This window comes from Rana temporaria, unplaced genomic scaffold (assembly GCF_905171775.1).
Source record: "Rana temporaria unplaced genomic scaffold, aRanTem1.1, whole genome shotgun sequence".
In the NCBI taxonomy this organism is placed as follows: domain Eukaryota; kingdom Metazoa; phylum Chordata; class Amphibia; order Anura; family Ranidae; genus Rana; species Rana temporaria.
In genome coordinates, this window is record NW_024404565.1 from 852 (window position 1) to 20,055 (window position 19,204).

The 19,204-nt window shown below is 51.1% G+C and overlaps 2 protein-coding genes across 3 annotated transcripts in view; both read right to left on the bottom strand.

Annotated features, from left to right (window-relative positions):
- Nucleotides 1-1,072: 1,072 nt before the first annotated feature.
- On the bottom strand, nt 1,073-12,608 carry LOC120922624 (ubiquitin carboxyl-terminal hydrolase 5-like). 2 transcript variants are annotated; one of them, XM_040334711.1, is made up of 3 exons: nt 12,399-12,608; nt 2,633-2,758; nt 1,073-1,189 (listed from the first exon to the last, which is right to left on the bottom strand). In XM_040334711.1, exons 1-3 carry the CDS (start codon nt 12,504-12,506, stop codon nt 1,088-1,090), a joined length of 336 nt encoding a protein of 111 aa, XP_040190645.1. In that variant the 5' UTR covers nt 12,507-12,608; the 3' UTR covers nt 1,073-1,087. The 2 variants fall into 2 exon arrangements, with proteins under 2 accessions (XP_040190645.1, XP_040190644.1); XM_040334710.1 differs by having other exon boundaries at nt 1,073-1,192; nt 12,399-12,605.
- Nucleotides 12,609-14,507: 1,899 nt separating this feature from the next.
- The window catches only part of LOC120922625 (vesicle-associated membrane protein 2-like), a 42,966-nt gene continuing 38,269 nt past the window's right edge, over nt 14,508-19,204 (bottom strand). Inside the window, exon 5 of the mRNA XM_040334712.1 lies at nt 14,508-14,650. Within this exon, the coding sequence (XP_040190646.1) occupies nt 14,634-14,650 (17 nt within the window). The 3' untranslated portion in view covers nt 14,508-14,633. The remainder of the gene's footprint in view (nt 14,651-19,204) is intronic.

A 19,204-nucleotide genomic window follows, 5' to 3' on the forward strand; every position in this document is an offset into this window, starting at 1 on the left:
ATCCAACATACCCCAACATCCAACAAACCCCAACATCCAACATACCCCAACATCCAACAAACCCCAACATCCAACAAACCCAACATCCAACAAACCCAACATCCAACAAACCCAACATCCAACATACCCCAACATCCAACAAACCCCAACATCCAACATAACCCAACATCCAACATAACCCAACATCCAACAAAACCCAACATCCAACAAACCCCAACATCCAACATAACCCAACATCCAACAAACCCCAACATCCAACATACCCCAACATCCAACAAAACCCCAACATCCAACAAACCCCAACATCCAACAAACCCCAACATCCAACATACCCAACATTCAACAAACCCCAACATCCAACATACCCCAACATACCCCAACATCCAACAAAACCCAACATCCAACAAAACCCCAACATCCAACATACCCCAACATCCAACAAACCCCAACATCCAACAAACCCCAACATCCAACATACCCAACATCCAACATACCCCAACATCCAACATCCAACAAACCCAACATCCAACAAAACCCCAACATCCAACAAAACCCCAACATCCAACAAACCCAACATCCAACAAACCCAACATCCAACAAACCCAACATCCAACAAACCCAACATCCAACATACCCCAACACCCAACAAAACCCCAACACCCAACAAAACCCAACATCCAACAAAACCCAACATCCAACAAACCCCAACATCCAACAAACCCCAACATCCAACAAACCCCAACATCCAACATACCCCAACATCCAACAAACCCCAACATCCAACATACCCCAACATCCAACAAACCCCAACATCCAACAAACCCAACATCCAACAAACCCAACATCCAACAAACCCAACATCCAACAAACCCCAACATCCAACAAACCCCAACATCCAACAAACCCAACATCCAACAAACCCAACATCCAACACACTATAACAGATTTCCACATATTTTTAGGTTTAACCCTTTCATTTCCAGACATGTTTTATTTATTTTTTTAAATAAAAAAATTAGGCCTGAAGTCTCTCAGACACGATCCGTCTTCTGAAAGCCGAGACCCCGGAGAATAAAACAAACTGGTTTTATATATGAAGACCACAGAGGAAGGAAATCTTACCGATGGCGAGCCGGGTGGGTTTCTTGCGGGGGGGGTCCCCGGTGGCGGCGTTGGAGTCATCAGATTTCTGCTAAAATAAAATAAATATATTGTTAAAGTGAAAATCCTCTGAAATTGTATATATCTGATTCTTTACACACGGGGGGGCCAGATTCAGAGAAATCGGCGTATCTTTTGGCCGGCGTAGCGTATCCCATTTTCACTATGCCGACGTAACATAGAGAGGCAAGACTAGTATTCACAAAGCACTTGCGCCGTAAGTTACGTTGGCGTATCGAAAATGGGCCGGCGTAACCCCGCCTAATACAAAGTAGGTAGGTAGTGGGCGGGCTTAACCGTGACCCCATGTAAATAAAGGGCTGTTCGTACGGCGCATGCGTGCGCATGCTCAGAATCACGTCGCAAATACTCCCTACGATACGACGGCTCAATGCGTATGACGTGAAACCTAACTTACGCCCAGCCCCATTCACGTACGACTTACGTAAACGGCGTAAAATGCGACGGCACTTCCGACGTCCATACCTTTGCATGGGCTGCGCCATCTTTTTGGTAGTTTATCTTTACGCCGGAAAAACGCCTTACGTAAACGGCGTAGCTTACTGAGACGGGCGCAAGTACGTTCGTGAATCGGCGTATCTCGCTCATTTACATATTCAAACACGTAAATCAACATAAACGCCCCTAGTGGCCAGCGTAAATATGCGCCCAAGATACGACGGTGTAGGAGACTTACGTCGGTCGTATCTTGGCAACAGTGAGGCGTATCTCATTTTAAGAATGAGCGCAAAGATACGACAGCGCACATTTGGACTTACGACGGCGTATTTACGGATACGTCGGCGCAAGTCTCTGTGAATCTGACCTAGAGTGCGGATCCAGCGATATCACAATACACGGTCCCCCCTCTGTGTGTGATTGGATGTCAGTGTTACATTGTATCTCTCTGTATGTTGGGCCCCTTCAGGTGATGATCTAATGAAACCATTGATGCCCCTCCCCCGCTGAGACCACCGCCTGTGGAAGGGAATTCCACATCCTTGCCGCTCTTACAGTAAAGAACCCTCTACATAGTTTAAACCTCTTTTCTTCTCATTATAATGAGGGGCCCCGTGTCTTGTTAACCCCTTAGCACCCACCGTACGCACATTTGTGTTCTCAGCTTTCAGGGGTTATACCGGGATGATCTGCAGCTGCGGGTATCACCCCGATACCGCTGTTCAGAGCGGACGGCTGGCTAACAAATGATGTAGCTGAATGTCACTTGGTTGTTATCCCAAACGAATGGATGGGGAGGTGCGCCCCCCTCCCCCCCGCGCTCTCTGGGCCTCCCGTCCCACCCGGAGACCCGCCCCGCGATCCCACCGGCTAGAGAAAGACGGAAACAAATCCGGGAATTCCTTCGAGTCCCCGAACAAGGAAGCGACGTCCCCTCCCCCGCGAGCCTCAGCCGAGGAAACGCACACCTGACTGCACAGGAAATGTGAGGGGTGGGGGAGGGGACTCTTACCGGTTTGAGGGTTTTCTTGACGTGGAGGTACGCCCTCTGGCCGGTTTTGTTGTAATGTCGTTCTACATAAGATCTGCCGTATCCCAGGAAAGTGTTCATACAAATGTACAGACCGCCCTCCGATTCCTACAACAAGACAGGAGACGGTCAGAGACTGCAGACATAGTACAGGAGACGATCAGAGACTGCAGACATAATACAGGAGATGATCAGAGACTGCAGACATAATACAGGAGATGGTCAGAGACTGCAGACATAGTACAGGAGATGATCAGAGACTGCAGACATGATACAGGAGATGATCAGAGACTGCAGACATAGTACAGGAGATGATCAGAGACTGCAGACATAATACAGGAGACGGTCAGAGACTGCAGACATAATACAGGAGATGGTCAGAGACTGCAGACATAATACAGGAGATGATCAGAGACTGCAGACATAATACAGGAGACGGTCAGAGACTGCAGACATAATACAGGAGATGGTCAGAGACTGCAGACATAGTACAGGAGATGGTCAGAGACTGCAGACATAGTACAGGAGATGATCAGAGACTGCAGACATAATACAGGAGATGATCAGAGACTGCAGACATAATACAGGAGACGGTCAGAGACTGCAGACATAATACAGGAGATGGTCAGAGACTGCAGACATAGTACAGGAGATGGTCAGAGACTGCAGACATGATACAGGAGATGATCAGAGACTGCAGACATAATACAGGAGACGGTCAGAGACTGCAGACATAATACAGGAGATGATCAGAGACTGCAGACATGATACAGGAGATGATCAGAGACTGCAGACATGATACAGGAGATGATCAGAGACTGCAGACATAATACAGGAGATGGTCAGAGACTGCAGACATAATACAGGAGATGGTCAGAGACTGCAGACATAGTACAGGAGATGATCAGAGACTGCAGACATAGTACAGGAGATGATCAGAGACTGCAGACATAGTACAGGAGATGGTCAGAGACTGCAGACATAGTACAGGAGATGATCAGAGACTGCAGACATAATACAGGAGATGGTCAGAGACTGCAGACATGATACAGGAGATGATCAGAGACTGCAGACATAGTACAGGAGATGATCAGAGACTGCAGACATAATACAGGAGATGGTCAGAGACTGCAGACATAATACAGGAGATGATCAGAGACTGCAGACATAGTACAGGAGACGATCAGAGACTGCAGACATAGTACAGGAGATGGTCAGAGACTGCAGACATAGTACAGGAGATGATCAGAGACTGCAGACATAATACAGGAGATGATCAGAGACTGCAGACATAGTACAGGAGATGGTCAGAGACTGCAGACATAGTACAGGAGATGATCAGAGACTGCAGACATAGTACAGGAGATGGTCAGAGACTGCAGACATGATACAGGAGATGATCAGAGACTGCAGACATAATACAGGAGATGATCAGAGACTGCAGACATAGTACAGGAGATGATCAGAGACTGCAGACATGATACAGGAGATGATCAGAGACTGCAGACATAATACAGGAGATGATCAGAGACTGCAGACATGATACAGGAGATGATCAGAGACTGCAGACATAATACAGGAGATGATCAGAGACTGCAGACATAGTACAGGAGATGATCAGAGACTGCAGACATGATACAGGAGATGATCAGAGACTGCAGACATGATACAGGAGATGATCAGAGACTGCAGACATAATACAGGAGATGATCAGAGACTGCAGACATGATACAGGAGATGATCAGAGACTGCAGACATAATACAGGAGATGATCAGAGACTGCAGACATAGTACAGGAGATGATCAGAGACTGCAGACATAATACAGGAGATGATCAGAGACTGCAGACATAATACAGGAGATGATCAGAGACTGCAGACATGATACAGGAGATGATCAGGGACTGCAGACATAATACAGGAGATGATCAGAGACTGCAGACATAATACAGGAGATGATCAGAGACTGCAGACATAGTACAGGAGATGATCAGAGACTGCAGACATGATACAGGAGATGATCAGAGACTGCAGACATAATACAGGAGATGATCAGAGACTGCAGACATGATACAGGAGACGATCAGAGACTGCAGACATAGTACAGGAGATGATCAGAGACTGCAGACATAATACAGGAGATGATCAGAGACTGCAGACATAGTACAGGAGATGATCAGAGACTGCAGACATGATACAGGAGATGATCAGAGACTGCAGACATAGTACAGGAGATGATCAGAGACTGCAGACATGATACAGGAGATGATCAGAGACTGCAGACATAATACAGGAGATGATCAGAGACTGCAGACATAGTACAGGAGATGATCAGAGACTGCAGACATAATACAGGAGATGGTCAGAGACTGCAGACATAATACAGGAGATGATCAGAGACTGCAGACATAGTACAGGAGACGATCAGAGACTGCAGACATAGTACAGGAGATGGTCAGAGACTGCAGACATAGTACAGGAGATGATCAGAGACTGCAGACATAATACAGGAGATGATCAGAGACTGCAGACATAGTACAGGAGATGGTCAGAGACTGCAGACATAGTACAGGAGATGATCAGAGACTGCAGACATAGTACAGGAGATGGTCAGAGACTGCAGACATGATACAGGAGATGATCAGAGACTGCAGACATAATACAGGAGATGGTCAGACTGCAGACATAATACAGGAGATGATCAGAGACTGCAGACATAATACAGGAGATGATCAGAGACTGCAGACATAGTACAGGAGATGATCAGAGACTGCAGACATGATACAGGAGATGATCAGAGACTGCAGACATAATACAGGAGATGATCAGAGACTGCAGACATGATACAGGAGATGATCAGAGACTGCAGACATAATACAGGAGATGATCAGAGACTGCAGACATAGTACAGGAGATGATCAGAGACTGCAGACATGATACAGGAGATGATCAGAGACTGCAGACATGATACAGGAGATGATCAGAGACTGCAGACATAATACAGGAGATGATCAGAGACTGCAGACATGATACAGGAGATGATCAGAGACTGCAGACATAATACAGGAGATGATCAGAGACTGCAGACATAATACAGGAGATGATCAGAGACTGCAGACATGATACAGGAGATGATCAGAGACTGCAGACATAATACAGGAGATGATCAGAGACTGCAGACATGATACAGGAGATGATCAGAGACTGCAGACATGATACAGGAGATGATCAGAGACTGCAGACATAATACAGGAGATGATCAGAGACTGCAGACATGATACAGGAGACGATCAGAGACTGCAGACATAGTACAGGAGACGATCAGAGACTGCAGACATAATACAGGAGATGATCAGAGACTGCAGACATAGTACAGGAGATGATCAGAGACTGCAGACATGATACAGGAGATGATCAGAGACTGCAGACATAGTACAGGAGATGATCAGAGACTGCAGACATGATACAGGAGATGATCAGAGACTGCAGACATAATACAGGAGATGATCAGAGACTGCAGACATAGTACAGGAGATGATCAGAGACTGCAGACATAGTACAGGAGATGATCATAGACTACAGACATAGTACAGGAGAGTGTCAGAGACTGCAGACATAATACAGGAGATGATCAGAGACTGCAGACATAATACAGGAGATGATCAGAGACTGCAGACATAATACAGGAGATGATCAGAGACTGCAGACATAGTACAGGAGATGATCAGAGACTGCAGACATAGTACAGGAGATGATCAGAGACTGCAGACATAGTACAGGAGATGATCAGAGACTGCAGACATAATACAGGAGACGGTCAGAGACTGCAGACATGATACAGGAGACGATCAGAGACTGCAGACATAATACAGGAGACGGTCAGAGACTGCAGACATAGTACAGGAGATGGTCAAAGACTGCAGACATGATACAGGAGATGATCAGAGACTGCAGACATAATACAGGAGATGGTCAGAGACTGCAGACATGATACAGGAGATGATCAGAGACTGCAGACATAATACAGGAGATGATCAGAGACTGCAGACATGATACAGGAGATGATCAGAGACTGCAGACATAATACAGGAGATGATCAGAGACTGCAGACATAGTACAGGAGATGATCAGAGACTGCAGACATAGTACAGGAGATGATCATAGACTGCAGACATAGTACAGGAGAGTGTCAGAGACTGCAGACATAGTACAGGAGATGATCAGAGACTGCAGACATAATACAGGAGATGATCAGAGACTGCAGACATAATACAGGAGATGATCAGAGACTGCAGACATAATACAGGAGATGATCAGAGACTGCAGACATAGTACAGGAGATGATCAGAGACTGCAGACATAGTACAGGAGATGATCAGAGACTGCAGACATAGTACAGGAGATGATCAGAGACTGCAGACATAGTACAGGAGATGATCAGAGACTGCAGACATAATACAGGAGATGATCAGAGACTGCAGACATAGTACAGGAGATGATCAGAGACTGCAGACATAGTACAGGCGGGGCGACACACAGTAGGCGGAGGTTGGGGGCGGGGTGACACACAGTAGGCGGAGGTTGGGGGCGGGGTGACACACAGTAGGCGGCGGTTGGGGGCGGGGTGACACAGTAGGCAGCGGTTGGGGGCGGGGTGACACAGTAGGCGGAGGTTGGGGGCGGGGTGACACAGTAGGCGGAGGTTGGGGGCGGGGTGACACACAGTAGGCGGAGGTTGGGGGCGGGGACACACAGTAGGCGGAGGTTGGGGGCGGGGTGACACAGTAGGCGGAGGTTGGGGGCGGGGAGACACACAGTAGGCGGAGGTTGGGGGCGGGGTGACACAGTAGGCGGAGGGAGGGGCGGGGAGACACAGTAGGTGGAGGTTGGGGGCGGGGTGACACACAGTAGGCGGAGGGAGGGGGCGGGGAGACACACAGTAGGCGGCGGTTGGGGGCGGGGAGACACACAGTAGGCGGAGGGAGGGGGCGGGGTGACACACAGTAGGCGGAGGGAGGGGGCGGGGTGACACACAGTAGGCGGAGGGAGGGGGGGGGGGTGACACAGTAGGCGGAGGTTGGGGGCGGGGTGACACACAGTAGGCGGAGGGAGGGGGCGGGGAGACACACAGTAGGCGGAGGGAGGGGGCGGGGAGACACACAGTAGGCGGAGGGAGGGGGCGGGGTGACACACAGTAGGCGGAGGGAGGGGGCGGGGTGACACACAGTAGGCGGAGGGAGGGGGCGGGGTGACACACAGTAGGCGGAGGGAGGGGGCGGGGTGACACACAGTAGGCGGAGGTTGGGGGCGGGGTGACACACAGTAGGCGGAGGGAGGGGGCGGGGAGACACACAGTAGGCGGAGGGAGGGGGCGGGGTGACACACAGTAGGCGGAGGGAGGGGGGGGGGGTGACACACAGTAGGCGGAGGTTGGGGGCGGGGTGACACACAGTAGGCGGAGGTTGGGGGCGGGGAGACACACAGTAGGCGGCGGGAGGGGGCGGGGTGACACACAGTAGGCGGAGGGAGGGGGCGGGGTGACACACAGTAGGCGGAGGTTGGGGGCGGGGAGACACACAGTAGGCGGAGGTTGGGGGCGGGGAGACACACAGTAGGCGGCGGGAGGGGGCGGGGTGACACACAGTAGGCGGAGGTTGGGGGCGGGGTGACACACAGTAGGCGGAGGGAGGGGGCGGGGTGACACACAGTAGGCGGAGGGAGGGGGCGGGGAGACACACAGTAGGCGGCGGTTGGGGGCGGGGTGACACACAGTAGGCGGAGGTTGGGGGCGGGGTGACACACAGTAGGCGGAGGTTGGGGGCGGGGTGACACACAGTAGGCGGAGGGAGGGGGGGGGGGTGACACAGTAGGCGGAGGTTGGGGGCGGGGAGACACACAGTAGGCGGAGGGAGGGGGCGGGGAGACACACAGTAGGCGGAGGTTGGGGGGCGGGGAGACACACAGTAGGCGGAGGTTGGGGGGCGGGGAGACACACAGTAGGCGGAGGTTGGGGGCGGGGTGACACACAGTAGGCAGAGGGAGGGGGCGGGGAGACACACAGTAGGCGGCGGTTGGGGGCGGGGTGACACACAGTAGGCGGAGGTTGGGGGCGGGGTGACACACAGTAGGCGGAGGTTGGGGGCGGGGAGACACACAGTAGGCGGAGGTTGGGGGCGGGGAGACACACAGTAGGCGGAGGTTGGGGGCGGGGAGACACACAGTAGGCGGAGGTTGGGGGCGGGGAGACACACAGTAGGCGGAGGTTGGGGGCGGGGTGACACAGTAGGCGGAGGTTGGGGGCGGGGTGACACACAGTAGGCGGAGGTTGGGGGGCGGGGAGACACACAGTAGGCGGAGGGAGGGGCGGGGAGACACACAGTAGGCGGAGGGGGGGGGGGGGGTGACACACAGTAGGCGGAGGGAGGGGGCGGGGAGACACACAGTAGGCGGAGGGAGGGGGCGGGGAGACACACAGTAGGTGGAGGTTGGGGGCGGGGTGACACACAGTAGGCGGAGGGAGGGGGCGGGGAGACACAGTAGGTGGAGGTTGGGGGCGGGGTGACACACAGTAGGCGGAGGGAGGGGGCGGGGTGACACACAGTAGGCGGAGGGAGGGGGCGGGGAGACACACAGTAGGCGGAGGGAGGGGGCGGGGTGACACACAGTAGGCGGAGGGAGGGGGCGGGGAGACACACAGTAGGCGGAGGGAGGGGGCGGGGAGACACACAGTAGGCGGAGGGAGGGGGCGGGGAGACACACAGTAGGCGGAGGGAGGGGGCGGGGAGACACACAGTAGGCGGAGGGAGGGGGCGGGGAGACACACAGTAGGCGGAGGGAGGGGGCGGGGTGACACACAGTAGGCGGCGGTTGGGGGCGGGGGTGACACACAGTAGGCGGAGGGAGGGGGCGGGGTGACACACAGTAGGAGGAGGGAGGGGGCGGGGAGACACACAGTAGGCAGAGGGAGGGGGCGGGGAGACACACAGTAGGCGGAGGGAGGGGGCGGGGTGACACAGTAGGCGGAGGTTGGGGGCGGGGTGACACAGTAGGCGGAGGTTGGGGGCGGGGTGACACACAGTAGGCGGAGGTTGGGGGCGGGGACACACAGTAGGCGGAGGGAGGGGGCGGGGTGACACAGTAGGCGGAGGTTGGGGGCGGGGTGACACACAGTAGGCGGAGGGAGGGGCGGGGAGACACAGTAGGTGGAGGTTGGGGGCGGGGTGACACACAGTAGGCGGAGGGAGGGGGCGGGGAGACACACAGTAGGCGGAGGGAGGGGGGCGGGGAGACACACAGTAGGCGGAGGGAGGGGGCGGGGAGACACACAGTAGGCGGAGGGAGGGGGCGGGGAGACACACAGTAGGCGGAGGGAGGGGCGGGGAGACACAGTAGGCGGAGGGAGGGGGCGGGGGTGACACACAGTAGGCGGAGGGAGGGGGCGGGGTGACACACAGTAGGCGGAGGGAGGGGGCGGGGTGACACACAGTAGGCGGAGGTTGGGGGCGGGGTGACACACAGTAGGCGGAGGGAGGGGGCGGGGAGACACACAGTAGGCGGAGGTTGGGGGCGGGGAGACACACAGTAGGCGGAGGGAGGGGGCGGGGAGACACACAGTAGGCGGAGGTTGGGGGCGGGGAGACACACAGTAGGCGGAGGGAGGGGGCGGGGTGACACACAGTAGGCGGAGGGAGGGGGCGGGGTGACACACAGTAGGCGGAGGTTGGGGGCGGGGAGACACACAGTAGGCGGAGGGAGGGGGCGGGGTGACACACAGTAGGCGGAGGTTGGGGGCGGGGTGACACACAGTAGGCGGAGGGAAGGGGCGGGGCGACACACAGTAGAAGGAGGGAGGGGGCGGGGCGACACACAGTAGGCGGAGGTTGGGGGCGGGGCGACACACAGTAGGCGGAGGTTGGGGGCGGGGTGGGGAGGGAGTAGAGGGGGGGGAGTAGGGAGTGGAAGGGGGAGGAGTAGGGAGTGGATTGGGGAGGAGTAGGGAGTAGAGGGGGAGGAGTAGGGAGTGGAAGGGGGGAGGAGTAGGGAGTGGAAGGGGGGAGGAGTAGGGAGTAGAGGGGGGAGGAGTAGGGAGTAGAGGAGGGAGGAGTAGGGAGTAGAGGGGGGAGGAGTAGGGAGTGGAAGGGGGGAGGAGTAGGGAGTGGAGGGGGGAGGAGTAGGGAGTGAAGGGGAGGAGTATGGAGTAAAGGGGGAGGAGTATCAGAGGGGGAGGAGTAGGGAGTGGAGGGGGAGGAGTAGGGAGTGGAAGGGGGAGGAGTAGGGAGTGGAAGGGGGAGGAGTAGGGAGTGGAAGGGGGAGGAGTAGGGAGTAGAGGGGGGAGGAGTAGAAGGGGAGGAGTAGGGAGTGAAGGGGGAGGAGTAGGGAGTGAAGGGGGAGGAGTAGGGAGTGAAGGGGGAGGAGTAGGGAGTGAAGGGGGAGGAGTAGGGAGTGGAAGGGGGGAGGAGTAGGGAGTAGAGGGGGAGGAGTAGGGAGTAGAGGGGGAGGAGTAGAAGGGGGAGGAGTAGGGAGTGAAGTGGGAAGGAGTAGGGAGTGGAAGGGGGGAGGAGTAGGGAGTGGAAGGGGGGAGGAGTAGGGAGTGGAAGGGGGAGGAGTAGGGAGTGGAAGGGGGAGGAGTAGGGAGTGAAGGGGGTGGGAGTGGAAGGGGGGAGGAGTAGGGAGTAGAGGGGGAGGAGGAGTAGGGAGTGAAGTGGGAGGGAGTAAAGGGGGGAGGAGTAGGGAGTGGAGAGGGGAGGAGTAGGGAGTGGAGGGGGGGAGGAGTAGGGAGTGGAGGGGGGAGGAGTAGGGAGTGAAGTGGGGAGGAGTAGGGAGTGGAAGGGGGAGGAGTAGGGAGTGGAAGGGGGGAGGAGTAGGGAGTGGAAGGGGGGAGGAGTAGGGAGTGGAAGGGGGGAGGAGTAGGGAGTGAAGGGGGTGGGAGTGGAAGGGGGGAGGAGTAGGGAGTAGAGGGGGAGGAGGAGTAGGGAGTGAAGTGGGAGGGAGTAAAGGGGGGAGGAGTAGGGAGTGGAGGGGGGAGGAGTAGGGAGTGGAGGGGGAGGAGTAGGGAGTGGAGAGGGGAGGAGTAGTGAGTGGAATGGGGGGGGAGTAGGGAGTAGAGGGGGAGGGAGTAGGGAGTAGAGGGGGAGGAGTAGGGAGGGGGAGGAGTAGGGAGGGGGAGGAGTAGGGAGGGGGAGGAGTAGAGAGTGGTAGGGAGTGGAGGGGGGAGAAGTAGGGAGTGGAGGGGGAGGAGTAGGGAGTGGAAGGGGAGGAGTAGGGAGTGGAAGGGGGAGGAGTAGGGAGTAGAAGGGGGAGGAGTAGGGAGTGGAGGGGGAGGAGTAGGGAGTAGAAGGGGGAGGAGTAGGGAGTAGAAGGGGGAGGAGTAGGGAGTGGAGGGGGGAGGAGTAGGGAGTGAAGGGGGGGGAGTAGGGAGTAGAGGGGGAGGGAGTAGGGAGTAGAGGGGGAGGAGTAGGGAGGGGGAGGAGTAGGGAGGGGGAGGAGTAGAGAGTGGTAGGGAGTGGAGGGGGGAGGAGTAGGGAGTGGAAGGGGAGGAGTAGGGAGTAGAAGGGGGAGGAGTAGGGAGTAGAAGGGGGAGGAGTAGGGAGTGGAGGGGGAGGAGTAGGGAGTAGAAGGGGGAGGAGTAGGGAGTGGAGGGGGGAGGAGTAGGGAGTGAAGGGGGCGGGAGTAAAGGGGGAGGAGTAGGGAGTGGCCGCGCCCCTATCACACGATATACGGCTCGGGGGCGCGCACTATACGGTACACACCGGGGTCTGGAAGGAGAGCGCGCACTCGTCTTTGTGGACCCGATCTCCCGCCCGGGGGAGACGAATACTCGGCAGCACCGATAGCAGCGCATCTTTCACGTCCACCATGACTCCGGCTCCCGCAGTCTTACAGCTTCTCTCTCTCTCCCCGTTTCCGCTTCCGGTGACGGTCTGTCCCTCCCGCTGATCACACTCGATGGTGACTGGTCTGAGGGAAAGCGAGGGGAGGAGCGAGTGCGCATGCGCGGAGGACAATGACAGAGCAGGACTGCACCGCTACGGCGCCTGCGCGCAGGTGGGGACTCCGTTCCGCGGTGACGTAGGGGGGACGGGGGCAGCCATGATGGTTAAGGGCAAAATGTTCTCTTCGGAAGGGCAATAAATTCGTCTCCCATCGCTGAGATTTCCTGATAAAAATCCCAATTTTCTGACTTTTGTGTCTTTATTCTTTCAAAACTAAAAAGGTCAAAAAGCGGAAAGTGTCTCTGAATGGCAAACCCCCGAGACTAAGAGTGCAGGGGGGGGTGGGGCCCCTGTCAGGGAGGATGTACGGGGCCCCAGAATTCCTAACAGCAGCCCTGAGTTCCGAGCATCGGACTCTCCTATAGGACAGCCTGAGAGACGAGCGCAGAGAATGTTTTCTTTAATTTCCATTTGTTTATTTACATCAATTTGTTTCTTTTTCTATTCAAATCAATTCTATTTCAATTTTGGAAAATTGTTCTATTTTTTTCCTTTATAGTCTATTCTATTCATTTGTATTAAAATTTCAGAAGATGGTTATATTCTATGTTGTTCTATTCTATTTTTTTCTATTATATTCTATTACGTTCTTTTATTTTCAATTCTATTTTGTTCTGTTTTACTCTCTTTTATTCTATTCTTTTATTTTCTGTTATATTCTTTTCTATTCTTTTATTTTCTGTTATATTCTGTTGTTTTTTTATTCTATTCTATTCAAATTTGAATTGACTCTATTTTAATTTTGGGAAATTGTTATATTCTATTGTTTTTTTTTATTCTGTTTTTTTTTATTCTACTGTTTTCTATTCCATTATTGTCTATTCTATTTTTTCATATTCTATTATTTTCCTAAGTATTCAAATTTATTCTATTTGAAATTCGAATTTCAGAAGATGGTTATATTCTATTCTATTTGTTTCTATTATATTCTAATCCATTATGTTCTTTTATTTTCTATTCTATTTTGTTCTGTTTTACTCTATTCTATTCTATTATTTTATTTTCTGTTATATTATTTTCTATTCTCTTATTTTATGTTCTATTCTATTCTGTTGTTATTTATTCTATTCTATTCAAATTTGAATTGATTCTTTTTGAATTTTGGGAAATGTTTCTATTCTATTGGTTTTTTTTTTATTCTATTATTTTCTATTCCATTATAGTCTATTATATTTTTCTTCTATTCTATTCTTTTCCTAAGTATTCAAATTTATTCTATTTGAAATTAGAATTTTAGAAGATGGTTATATTCTATTCTATTTATTTCTATTATATTAAAATCTATTATGTTCTTTTATTTTCTATTCTATTTTATTCTCTTTGGAAATTGGAAAACTATTCGAATTTCAATTTCATCTGAATTGTTTTTTTTTTCGTTGTTTCGCGTTCGTTTTTAATTCCTTTATTATTGTTATCCGGAAATTCGGAGAAGAGAAGATTTACATCATCCAATAATGGAGAGAGAAATCCATTCAGGTGAAAAACAACTTTATTGTCAGAAACGTTCAAAAAGAAAAACAAAAAACATTTTGCAACATAGTGCCGGGTGACAGGTGAGAAGTGCTGGGTGACGGGTGAGGGGTGACGGGTGAGGGGTGAAGCCTCTGTAGGGTACATAGTGCCGGGTGCTGGGTGAGGGGTGAGGGGTGAAGCCTCTGAAGGGTACATAGTGCCGGGTGAGGGGTGAGGGGTGAGGGGTGAGGGGTGAAGCCTCTGAAGGGTACATAGTGCCGGGTGAGGGGTGAAGCCTCTGTAGGGTACATAGTGCCGGGTGACAGGTGAGAAGTGCTGGGTGAGGGGTGAAGCCTCTGCAGGGTACATAGTGACCACTAGGGGGAGACAATGGGAAGAGGCGGGTCTTAGAACATTCCATCGGAATAACGGAGATTCCAGAACCAGGAAGCAGAAATCACAGTGATAAGAAGATCCGGGTATCCTCAGCGCGAGAGTCCCGCCGGCGGCAGCAGCGACGTCGCCGTCTCTGAATCTTTTTCACTTCAAGGAAACCGCTGCAAGAGAAATCATTTCACAACTTGTTACCAAGCTCCTCCCACTGCGCAATGATAATGAATTATATAAAGAAGGGCGGGGCAACAATCAGACGCGACGTTCTTCCTGTGAAGCCGGAATAATGGAAATAAACACTTCGGGGTGAATTGGTAAAAAAATCGCAGCGCCGTTCCTGAAATGGAGTTCCCGCCGTGTGAATGATGGCAACATCGAACGTTATTTTCTCTCCCGATCGAACATTTTTAATTCATACAGAATAAACCCGGAAAATACTGAATTATGGCCACTGGGTGGCGCTGGCGATCATAGAGGAGAAATATTTATTTCCTATGATCATCAACTCCATCAGTGGCCATAATGCCGACTTTCCTCAATCGTTCATTTCTGCATGACGAGATCACATTCGACCCGGAGAGAAAATTACCGGTTTCTTTCTTTTCCCCCCAAATGTACACAGAAAGGGCCGGATTCAGATACAAGATACGCCGGCGTATCTCTGAGTGCGGCCGTCGTATCTATGCGCCTGATTCAGAGAATCAGTTACGCATAGATTTCCCTAAGGCCCCATACACACCATAGAATCTATCCGCAGATAAATCCGTGCAAACGGATTTCAGCGGATAGATTCTATGGTGTGTACACTCCGTGGGATATTTATCCGCAGATAAATCTCCCCTGGGATGGATTTCCAGCAGATGGATATTTGCTGACATGCTCAACAAATCCATCTGCTGGAATCCATTCCAACGGATGGATCCGCTCGTCTGTACAGACTCACCGGATCCATCCGTCTAAAGGGATTCCCCGCACGCGTCGTAATGACTTGACGCATGCGTGGAATTCCTTATATGACAGCGTCGCGCCCGTCGCCGCGTCATAATAGCGGCGACGGCGCGACACGTCATCGGCAGAGGATTTCAGCGCGGATTTCAATGCGATGGTGTGTACACGCCATCGCATAGAAATCCTCTGAAATCTTTGAGAGGATTTATCCGCGGATACGGTCCGCTGGACCGTATCTGCGGATAAATCCTCTCGTGTGTATGGGGCCTAAGATCCGACCGGCGTCATTTGAAGCAATGCACACTGGGATATTCCACGGACGGCGCATGCGCCGTTCAAAAACTCCGTCAAAAACACGGGGTCAAGTAAAATGTAAAAAAAACACGCCCCCAACATCCCCATTTGAATTAGGCGGGCTTACGCCGTAACACATACGTTACGCCGCCGTAACTAAGGGCGCAAGTTCTTTCTGAATACAGAACTTGCGCCCAAAGTTACAGCGGCGTAACGTATCGGAAGAAAGATGCGCAAATCTTTATGAATCCGGCCCAAAATGTACAATTCATTCAACCAATGTGATCTGCGGGGAACAAAACTGAAACAAATGAGATACAAAGTAACAGCAATAAAGTTGTTCTAAATCCTCCGGCCGGAATCCACCGGAGAACGCTCCATAGAGACCTCCTTAGAGAACTCCATAGAGAGCTCCATAGAGACCTCCATAGAGACCTCCATAGAGAGCTCCATAGAGACCTCCATAGAGAACCCCATAGAGAACTCCATAGAGAGCTCCATAGAGACATCCATAGAGAGCTCCATAGAGAACTCCATAGAGAATTCCATAGAAAACTCCATAGAGAGCTCCATAGAGAGCTCCATAGAGAATTCCATAGAGAACTCCATAGAGACCTCCATAGAGAGCTCCATAGAGAGCTCCATAGAGAATTCCATAGAGAACTCCATAGAGACCTCCATAGAGACCTCCATAGAGAGCTCCATAGAGAGTTCCATAGAGAATTCAATAGAGAGCTCCATAGAGAGCTCCATAGAGAGTTCCATAGAGACCTCCACAGAGACCTCCATAGAGAGCTCCATAGAGACCTCCATAGAGACCTCCATAGAGAACTCCATAGAGACCTCCATAGAGAACTCCATAGAGAACTCCATAGAGACCTCCATAGAGAACTCCATAGAGACCTCCATAGAGAACTCCATAGAGAATTCCATAGAGAACTCCATAGAGAGCTCCATAGAGAGTTCCATAGAGACCTCCATAGAGAACTCCATAGAGACCTCCATAGAGAACTCCATAGAGACCTCCATAGAGAACTCCATAGAGACCTCCATAGAGAACTCCATAGAGAATTCCATAGAAAACTCCATAGAGTGTTCCATAGAGTGTTGCATAGATAACTCCATAGAGAGCTCCATAGAGAATTCCATAGCGACCTCCATAGAGAACTCCATAGAGACCTCCATAGAGAACTCCATAGAGAGCTCCATAGAGAATTCCATAGAGACCTCCATAGAGTGTTCCATAGAGTGTTGCATAGATAACTCCATAGAGAGCTCCATAGAGAATTCCATAGAGAGCTCCATAGAGACCTCCATAGAGAACTCCATAGAGAGCTCCATAGAGAATTCCATAGCGACCTCCATAGAGAACTCCATAGAGAATTCCATAGAGAATTCCATAGAGAGCTCCATAGAGAGCTCCATAGAGACCTCCATAGAGAACTCCATAGAAAACTCCATAGAGAACTCCATAGAGAGCTCCATAGAGACCTCCATAGAGAACTCCATAGAGAGCTCCATAGAGAATTCCATAGAGACCTTCATACAGTGTTCCATAGAGTGTTGCATAGATAACTCCATAGAGAGCTCCATAGAGAATTCCATAGCGACCTCCATAGAGAACTCCATAGAGACCTCCATAGAGAACTCCATAGAGAGCTCCATAGAGAATTCCATAGAGACCTTCATACAGTGTTCCATAGAGTGTTGCATATATAACTCCATAGAGAGCTCCATAGAGAATTCCATAGCGACCTCCATAGAGAACTCCACAGAGACCTCCATAGAGAATTCCATAGAGAACTCCATAGAGAACTCCATAGAGAATTCCATAGAGAGCTCCATAGAGAGTTCCATAGAGACCTCCATAGAGAACTCCATAGAGACCTCCATAGAGACCTCCATAGAGAACTCCATAGAGACTTCCATAGAGAACTCCATAGAGAACTCCATAGAGAATTCCATAGAAAACTCCATAGAGTGTTGCATAGATAACTCCATAGAGAGCTCCATAGAGAATTCCATAGCGACCTCCATAGAGAACTCCATAGAGAACTCCATAGAGACCTCCATAGAGAACTCCATAGAGAGCTCCATAGAGAATTCCATAGAGACCTCCATACAGTGTTCCATAGAGTGTTGCATAGATAACTCCATAGAGAGCTGCATAGAGAATTCCAATGCGACCTCCATAGAGAACTTCATAGAGAGCTCCATAGAGACCTCCATAGAGAACTCCATAGAGAGCTCCATAGAGACCTCCATAGAGAACTCCATAGAGAGCTCCATAGAGAACTCCATAGAGAGCTCCATAGAGAATTCCATAGAGAACTCCATAGAGAATTCCATAGAGACCTCCATAGAGACCTCCATAGAGACCTCCATAGAGAATTCCATAGAGACCTCCATAGAGAACTCCATAGAGACCTCCATAGAGAGTTCCATAGAGAATTCCATAGAGAGCTCCATAGAGACCTCCATAGAGAACTCCATAGAGAGCTCCATAGAGACCTCCATAGAGAATTCCATAGAAAGCTCCGTAGAGAGCTCCATAGAGAACTCCATAGAAAGCTCCATAGAGAGTTCCATAGAGAATTCCATAGAGACCTCCATAGAGAACTCCATAGAGAGCTCCATAGAGAGTTCCATAGAGAACTCCATAGAGACCTCCATAGAGAACTCCATAGAGACCTCCATAGAGAATTTCATAGATAACTCCATAGAGACCTCCATAGAGAACTCCATAGAGAATTTCATAGATAACTCCATAGAGACCTCCATAGAGAACTCCATAGAGAGTTCCATAGAGAACTTCATAGAGAACTCCATAGAGAACCCCATAGAGAGCTCCATAGAGAGCTCCATAGAGAGCTCCATAGAGAGCTCCATAGAGAATTCCATAGAGACCTCCATAGAGACCTCCATAGAGATCTCCATAGAGAACCCCATAGAGAGCTCCATAGAGAGTTCCATAGAGAACTCCATAGAGAGCTCCATAGAGAATTCCATAGAGACCTCCATAGAGACCTCCATAGAGAGCTCCATAGAGAATTCCATAGAGACCTCCATAGAGACCTCCATAGAGACCTCCATAGAGACCTCCATAGAGACCTCCATAGAGAGCTCCATAGAGAGTTCCATAGAGACCTCCATAGAGAACTTTCCAGGTGAGTCCAATGCCCTGTACACACGATCGGTCAATCCGATGAGAACGGTCTGATGTATTTTTCCATCAGTTAACCGATGAAGCTGACTGATGATCAGTCGTGCCTACACACCATCAGTTAAAAAACCGATCGTTTCAGAACGCGGTGACGTAAAACACAACGACGTGCTGAAAAAAATGTTCAATGCTTCCAAGCATGCGTCGACTTGATTCTGAGCATGCGCGGGTTTTTAACCAAGTTAATTTTAAAACAAGTTTCACATTTTTTAACCGATGGATAAATAACCGATGGGGCCTACACACGATCGGT

Coding starts and splice junctions, on each gene's coding strand:
- LOC120922624 (XM_040334710.1), bottom strand. CDS start 12,506: ATGGTGGACGTGAAAGATGCGCTGCTATCGGTGCTGCCGAGTATTCGT. Junction 2,759..12,398: donor CGCTCTCCTTCCAGACCCCG/GTGTGTACCGTA, acceptor GTCTTGTTGTAG/GAATCGGAGGGCGGTCTGTA. Junction 1,193..2,632: donor TCAAGAAAACCCTCAAACCG/GTAAGAGTCCCC, acceptor ATTTTATTTTAG/CAGAAATCTGATGACTCCAA.